Source organism: Tauraco erythrolophus, chromosome 18 (assembly GCF_009769465.1).
Source record: "Tauraco erythrolophus isolate bTauEry1 chromosome 18, bTauEry1.pri, whole genome shotgun sequence".
Taxonomy (NCBI): domain Eukaryota; kingdom Metazoa; phylum Chordata; class Aves; order Musophagiformes; family Musophagidae; genus Tauraco; species Tauraco erythrolophus.
The window spans coordinates 17641428-17649046 of NC_141482.1; the positions used below are offsets into that span (position 1 = coordinate 17641428).

At 67.3% G+C, this 7619-nt stretch overlaps 1 protein-coding gene across 1 annotated transcript; it reads left to right on the top strand.

The window, feature by feature from the left end:
- The first annotated feature begins 308 nt into the window (after positions 1-308).
- Positions 309-5348, top strand: CD40 (CD40 molecule). Its single transcript, XM_086622966.1, has 10 exons — positions 309-356; positions 1766-1847; positions 2460-2585; positions 2687-2830; positions 3053-3152; positions 3194-3202; positions 4113-4165; positions 4425-4526; positions 4853-4901; positions 5226-5348. The coding sequence occupies exons 1-10, from the start codon at positions 309-311 to the stop codon at positions 5344-5346; spliced, it is 834 nt and encodes a 277-aa protein (XP_086479092.1). The 3' UTR covers positions 5347-5348.
- Positions 5349-7619: the final 2271 nt, after the last annotated feature.

The following is a 7619-nucleotide window of genomic DNA, read 5'->3' on the forward strand; positions in this document are numbered from 1 at the left end:
CTACCGCTCCGGGACAGCGGCGGGAGAGGTTGGGGCGGGCGCCCTTCCCACGGTCCCCAGCCTCGGTGCCCCGGCCGAGGGGCTCGGGCAGGCTCGGGATGCGGGAGAGCTGGCGGGAGCTGCCCGCGGGCTCGATCCCCCCGCCCTGCTCGCGCCCCCGCGCTGGGCGCTGCCCGGGCTCCCCGGGCCCGACGCCGCGCTGGGAAGCCCCGGGGGCGGCGGCGGGCGGCCCAACGCCCCTTTCCTGGGCGGGAACGGGCCGAGGCGTTCGTTATAGGGCGGGCGGCCGTGGCGAGGGGTGCAGTGCGATGAAGCGGATCGGGCTGTTGGGGCTTCTCGGCGCGGTGCTGCTGGGCGTGAGTGGGGCCGGGGCTGGGGGCTCCCTCCCTCCCTCCCTCCCTCCCTCCCTCCCTCCCTCCCTTCGTTCCTTCGGCCAGAGTCTCGGCCCGCAGCCGACGGGTTTTCCGGGAAGGGGCACGGTCTGGCCGCTCTGGCCCGTCCCTTCGGCGCGGCGCGCCCCCGCGGGAGGCCCATGGCCGGGCCCGCGCCCGGGGCGGCGGCCGCGGCGGAGGAAGGGCCGGCAGCGCTGCCGTCCCGTACAGCCCGGGCCAGCCGGGTCCAGCCTCCTCCAGGACCCCGCGCCGGCGCCCGGGAGCGCGGGCGGGGACGTGGGGAGGCGGCGAGGGCAGCGCAGGCGGGTCTGTGCCCGCGGGCCCCTCTGCCCGACCGCGCTTTCGCTTTCCGCCCGACGGAGCGGCGCCCGGCGGGGTCTGCAGCCCTGCGCCAGGCCGGGGCCGGGGCGCGGGTCCCCGCGGGCAGGGACGGGCAGCGTGGAGCCCTGCGGCTTCGTAGCGCTGGGCACAGCCTGGGCCCTCGGCCGGGGTCTCCCCAGCCCGGGCACGGTCGGGCGCTGGAGGCGGGAGGGGCGGAGGCAGCGCCGTCCCTGCGCCCCTTTCACTTCCCTTTCTGCCCGGTGCCGGACGGGCGCGACGGTGCGGCCGATTCCCCTCTGCGGGGTCTGGCGTCCCCAGGTCGGCCCTCGCGGTGCCCCACAGCCCCGTCGCTGCTCCGTGGAGCCAGGGCTGCCCGAGGGGCCCTGTGGGCACCTCGCCCCAGGGCTCTGCTGGAGCCCCCATCCCGCTCCCCGGGATGGCGGGGCTCAGGCGCAGCTGCTGAGAACTGCTGGGCTGCTGGGGACGGGCAACGGCGATTGCTTGGCACGAGGGTACGGTTCTGGGGGTGCCCTCTCGCACCCTGACTGGCCTGAGGTCAGATTCCCTGCCTCCTCTCCAGCCTTTCCTGTGCTCACAGCCCCCTGCTAGGAGGAGCAAGGAAGGACCCTGGCTGACTTTGCATGGATGATGTACTTGCCCGGGCTTTCCAGCCCCTCAGGGCTGCTGCATCAGCCTTGGGAAAGGGCTGGCAGTGCTGTGGGCACAGGAGGCTCGGTTAACACCGCTCCCCCTGCCCAGGGCTGCAGCACTGTTGGCATGGGGTGATGTGTGATCACCATCGTGTAAGAAATGTGGGGCCACCCTACTGGAATCACTGCCACCCCACTTCAAAGAGAGCACTGGTGGCATCAGACAGCACAGGCAGCCCTGCTGCGGTCTGCGGTTAGCGCAGGCATGGGAAGAGCGGTGAGAGGAAGCCCTCACCTCGGGACATGGGTTAGCGCACAGGTTAGCACACGCATGCTTGCAGAAGCGAGGTGGTGCCAGAGCGCTGGGAAGTGGCACGAATTCACAGGTCTTGTCTCTTCTAGTGCTGGGAGCCTGGTGACACTGTGGGATGCTTTGATAAGCAGTATGAACACAAGGGCAGGTGCTGCAACCGGTGTCAGCCAGGTACGGCGACCCCTTCCCCTTCCTGAGGCCCCAGGGCCCGGCTGTGCCAGGACCCGCTGCCTGGCCACAGCAAAGCTCAGCTCCGTGTGACCGACCCCCTCCTGTTGCCAGCTGTGCCGACAGCTTCATGTCCCCGTGTCACCTCAGTGCTAGAGCAACTGGGGACCTTGTAGGTGCCCTGGGAGACCTCCTGGATCTCACCAAATCTGCCATGGCCCTCTTGGGACTGTCTGCTCCTGCAGCCACAGGACCCCATGGCATGGGCAGCTTGCGGGGAGAGTGCTGCCACTGGCACTACCAGATCATGATGGTATTTGCCAGCTCCTGCTGTCGCTGCCAGACTGTTTCCCAGTCCTTGGAGCGCTGGAGGCAGTGAACAGCCCTCCCTGCTCTCCTGCCCCAGCACCCAGCAGCCCTCCCCACCTGGTTCTGTGCAGCCATGGGGTGAGCTGGCCCCTGCAGCTCCGGCTGCCAGAGCGGCATCAGGCTACCAAGCAGCATCCTGCAGTGGCCCTGGCATCCACAGCCACCAGTGTTCCCCTGTCCTGCTGGCAGAGCTGCTGCCTGGAGAGGGGAAAAGCCTTGCCCCTTCCTCACCAGCCTGTATTGCAGGGGAAAAGCTGGTCTCTGAATGCAATGACACAGGAGACTCTGTTTGTGCCCGCTGTGAGAGTGGACACTATCAGCAGAGCTGGACCAAGGAAAAGCACTGTACCCCCCATGATATTTGTGAAGACAGTAAGTACTCCCTGTGCCCACCAGCCCTGCCCTATGGGGGCTGGTGTCCCCCCAGCCTCATCTGCCCGGCGTCTCACCTCGCCTGTGCTCCCTTTGCTCAGATGCTGGCCTCATTGTGAAGACACAAGGAAATGCAACGCACAACACCGTGTGCCAGTGCCAGGCTGGCATGCACTGCTCTGATGCTAGCTGCCAGACCTGTGTGGAGAACCAGCCCTGCCAGCGTGGCTTTGGCTTCGTGGCAGGTGAGTCCAAACAGCTCGTCCCTCTCAGTGGGACCGATGCCCTGGCAGCATTGACCTCAGGTCCTTCAGGGAAAGGGGGATGCTCCTAGCAGGGCTTCAGGAGAGCTGTGCCTGCCACTGTGCCTGGCAGCATTGCCATGGCGAGGGCTGCTCACCTGACCCCACAGCCCCTCACCTCCTCCAGCCCATACTGACCCTCCTGCAACCTGTGCTCCTCTCCAGCCAAGGCCATGGCCCGGATGTCTTCCCCCTGCGAGCCCTGTGCAGAAGGCACCTTCTCCAATGTCTCTTCTAAAACCGAGCCGTGCCATCCCTGGACAAGGTATTGTCTGAGTGCTGACCACATCCTTCACCCATCCCCAGCTGTGCCCGGTCCCATGAGCACGTCCTCTGCTGCCATCCTTCTTAGGGGCTCTGGGCAGCTGGCATGGTCTCTGAGCATCAGGCTGGTGTAGTGCAGGAGCTGTGAGGGAGGTGGGGTCCAGGGCAGCATGGCTGAGCTCGAGGCAGACATCAGGTGCTTCTGACTGTCCCCCAGTGTACGCACAGAGTGCTGGCCCCTCCAGGGATGTCTGCACTGTCATCTGCACTGGGGAGCAAGGGATGAGGGGCTGCAGGGACCCCCCATGCCCTGTCCAGGCTTTCCCTCCCAGCACACTCCTTGGCTATAGTCATCTGCCCAGGCACCAGCCCTCTCTGTGGGGAGTCTGGCTTTGAGGATGCCATGGCCTAGCAGGTTGTCCCTGTCTTTAGAAAGCTGCTCCAGGGTTAATTGCGCTCTGTGGTAGAAACGTGAGCCTTATTTCCAGGCTGAATTAGTCTCGCTTCAGCTGCCAGCCATTGGATTTCACTTTGCTTTTATCTGTGCCCAGAAATTACCTCCCCACAGAGCCACTTGTAGCCTGTCATCGAGTTGTCTCTGAGCTGTTCTGTAATAGCTGCAGTGCCCGAGCCCCAGGGTCTCCCCAACTCAACAGGTCTCAAATATCTGGTCCCTCCTGCACCCTGTCCCCAAATTTGTCCCTATATTCAGCAGTTTCAGCAGCTTCAGACCAGGACCCTGGGGTGGGGCCCGGCTATGTTCCTGGTGTCCCTCTCAGGCAGCACAGGCACTGGGGTCAGCCGGGAGCCCCAGTCCGTTTGCCCCTCCAGAGCTGGGCAGGCTCAGTGCAGGATGCGTTCTCGTGCAGCTCTGCTGGCTGCCGAGCCCTGGCTGCTCCTTTCTGTGTGCTCGGGCTGCTGCTGTGGTTACATGCTCACGTTCTTCCCTGCAGCTGTGAAGAAAGGGGCTGGTGGTGAAGGCGCAGGGGACGAACACCTCGGATGTGATCTGCGGTAAGTGTCCTGTGCCCTGGGCTGGGCCGGTGCAGAGCAGCGACCTCCTGGTGTTCCAGCTCCCGCAGCACTTAGAGGAGCTGGCCTGGCCCGTGGGTGTTTTTGGGAGGGGGTCTGACTGCACTGCTGGCAGGATGCCTTCCTGCTCCTCCATGTCCCTGTGAGGGATCTCCATGGGACTGGGCCTGGCACAGAGGCAGCTCAGGGCGTTCGGCGTTACGGTGTCACGTGGGTGCCTCACTGACCCCATCTCCCTCAGCAGAGTCGAGCAGGCGCTCCTCGCTGTCGGTGCTGATCCCCATCACGGCTGCAGTTGTCACGTGCCTCGTGGGCATCTGCATCTACTGCCTGGTCCACACAGGTAAGGGGCTGGGACATGGGAAGCAATGTCTTGGCCAGAGGGGACACACAGGGCCAAGGAGCTGAGCAGCTCTGCTGAGAGCGGGGAAGCCCTTTGGGAGGCACCACCAGGGCTCGGCTCCCTGACCCCCTCGCCCTGTTGGGTCAGGGGGCTTGGTCCTCGGGAGCAGGCATGTCTGTACTGCTGCAGCCCAAGCTGGGCCAGCTCTTGGAGGAAAGCGCCGGTCCCTGTGGGGACCAACTCTGGCTCTGACCCCTGAGAGCTCACCAGGGCAGGGCAGGAGCACTCCCCTGACTGTTACCTTCTCTGTCTCTCTTTCCATCCAGATCCCAGGCGACAAAAGCAGAAGCAGGAGGTGAGTCTGCGCAGAGCCTTGTTCCAGCAGTGGCCTGGGGTCCCTCCTGGGCACAGCTGGGGATGTGCCAGCAGCAGAGAGCACCAGAGCAGGGCCTATGGCTCTGCAGGGTGTGAGGGGTGGGGGCTGTCCTAGGGCTGTCCAGCCTGGACAGGACAAGGGCTGAGGCAGCCCTGGGATGCTGCTGGCGAATGCTGAGATAGGAGGGTCCCACACAGGGTGAGGCCTTGCCCTGCACGAGAGCGTAGCAGGAGCCCGGGGAAAGATGAGGCCACAGACATGGGGGATGCAGCTGCCTGCCCCTGACCCCCTGCCCCTGTGCAGGTAGAGGCTGGGGACCTCAGAGGGATCCCGGAGCCTATGGAGGTGGAGGACTTCCCTGTGCAGGAGACCTTGCTTGGAGGCCAGCCCGTGGCCCAGGAGGATGGCAAGGAGAGCCGCATCTCGGAGCAGGAGAGGCTGTGAGGGCACAGGGCACCCTCCGACAGGAGCACAGACTGGGGCCAGCACCGTCTCTTCTGTCCCCTCTCCAGCCAGGGAGGAAATCTGGCATCTGGCCTGGCTGCAAATGACGTGATGCTGCAGTGGACTGTGGCACGACCACCCCCACGGGGATACCACAGCAGTGCCCGGTCTGGCCACCTGCCCGGGGCTGCCGCAGCGGAGCAGAGCTCAGCGCCAGAGCCCAGTCCCGCTGCCTGCCCGGGGTGCTGCAGCGGGGTGCAGTGTGGCTGCTCGTGTGCTCACCCCTTGGCAGAGGCTGGTGCAGCCGCCGGGCCAGGGCTGCCACGGCGGAGCTGAGTACCGCTGCTCCTGTGGAGACCCCACGGCAGAGTCCGGTCGCGGGGGATGCCAGGGCGGAGGGCGAGGGCTGCTGGTGCGGGACCGCCGGGGCAGGGCACAGTTCATCCGCCCGCCCCGGGGAGGCCGCAGCGGTACCCGGCTGGGCCGCCCGCGCTGGAGCCGGGCCCCGCGGGTGCCGGCGATGGAGGGCGGGTGCGGCGGCAGCCGGGCGCGGGCAGCAGCCCCGTGTCGGCCCGGACCGGCGCGCTCCGGGCGGACAAATAAAGGCCGCGCCGCTGTCCCGGCAGTGCCCGCAGCGCTCTTCTCTCGGCCGGGGCGCGGCGGGGACCGGGACCAGCACCAGCGCCCCGCGCGCGGTGCCGCGGGGGGCGAACCCACCCCCGGGCACCGGCAGGTGGCGCTGCGCGACCAGCGCGGGGCGGCACCGGAGCGCGGCCCCGCCCCGCGCGGGGTCCGGGCTCTCCGCGGCCGCGCCCGCTCCGCGGGCCGGGGCCGGGGCAGCCCGGCAGGCGGCTCCGCCGGGCTCGGGGGGCGCCGCCGGGGGTGCCCAGCGCTGCCTCCCCCCTGCCCCGCCCGCGCGCGCAGGCGGGGGCACGCGCAGCCCACCCCCCGCGCGGCCGGACTCCGCTATCCGCCCCCGCGCCGCCGGCAACGAGCCGTCTAACGTTAAACTTCGCCGCGGTCCCGACGTGCGTGAGCAGCGCGGCTGCGGCCCCCGCCAGCTCCCCCCACCAGCGCCGCGCGCCCGCCGCTTCACGGCTGCCCACCGGCGCCCCCGGGAGCGGTGCTCCGGGGAGGGACGCGCTGGTGCTCCCGGGGCATGTGCTTCCCCCAGAGGACGGAAGGAACGCCATCAGCCGAGCTTGATCCCTGCCGTGGCCCCAGACTCTGTGCTGTCCCCCGGGCGCGCTCCCCCGGCGCCCACGGTCAGCGTCCCCCGAGGCTGCCGCGACACGTAACGGCTCCCGCCCGCGAGCAGAGAGCCCCGGGGCGCCCGCCCGGCACAGCCCCGCTGCCCGTGCCCTGCCCCGACCCTGCCTGGCAGGGGCTGAGCACAGGCAGGGCTGCCCGCCGCAGGCCGGCTGTGCCCCTCGCCTGGCCGCTCCATCGCCGCGTGCGCGGGGGGCGCCCGGCTCGCTGCAGGGCCGCGCTGGGGGCACCAGCAGACCTGCTGTGGGCCCTGACTCGCTGGCATGGGGCTGGGCTGCGCTGAGCCCAGCGCGGGCTCCGGGTACCGTGACCTGCCACCACCCGAGCGCACGCAGCGTGGCGCAAGAAAGGCCGTAAATCGCAGAGCCGGGCGCAGCTGGAACACGGAGCGACTTTTACTGTTAAGGCAGTGGCACATTATTTAAGGCTCCTCTTAAAACCTAATGTTAGGTTTAATAAGGGAGATAAAAGCATGTCAGCAGCTCTCCCTCTCAGGGCTCGGCCCTCCCGGCACTGCCTGTGGGACGGACCCAGGGCTGGGCAGCGGCCCCTCGGCACCAGCCCAGCGGACACTGCCCTGGGGACGGACGCGACTCCGATTCCTGCTGTCCCTGCCAGTCCTGCCGGCAGAGAGGGCTGGCATCGCGTGGGCAGCAGAGAGGGAGCCTTTGGCCCCCAACAGCCTCCAAAGGACTGTCTCCCCACAACTGCTTCATGGCAGAGGGCTGGCCCCCCTGGCTCCCTGACCGCTCCGGGCTGGCACACAGCGTGTTTAATGCCTGCTCCCGCATGTCAGACATGTGCCATCTCATTAGCGTGTCTGTCCCCCAAAGTGAGAAGAGAGAGCATATGAGACCTAATTGAATGTAACTAATTATTCACTCCACAAATGCTCTGTTTAAATGGGATTGTGAGGGACAGAATTACTCATTCTGAAAAGAGGAGAGAAAGAGAGAAAGACAGAGAGAAAACAAATAGAGGCGGATGCTGGAGCTGCAGCTCCC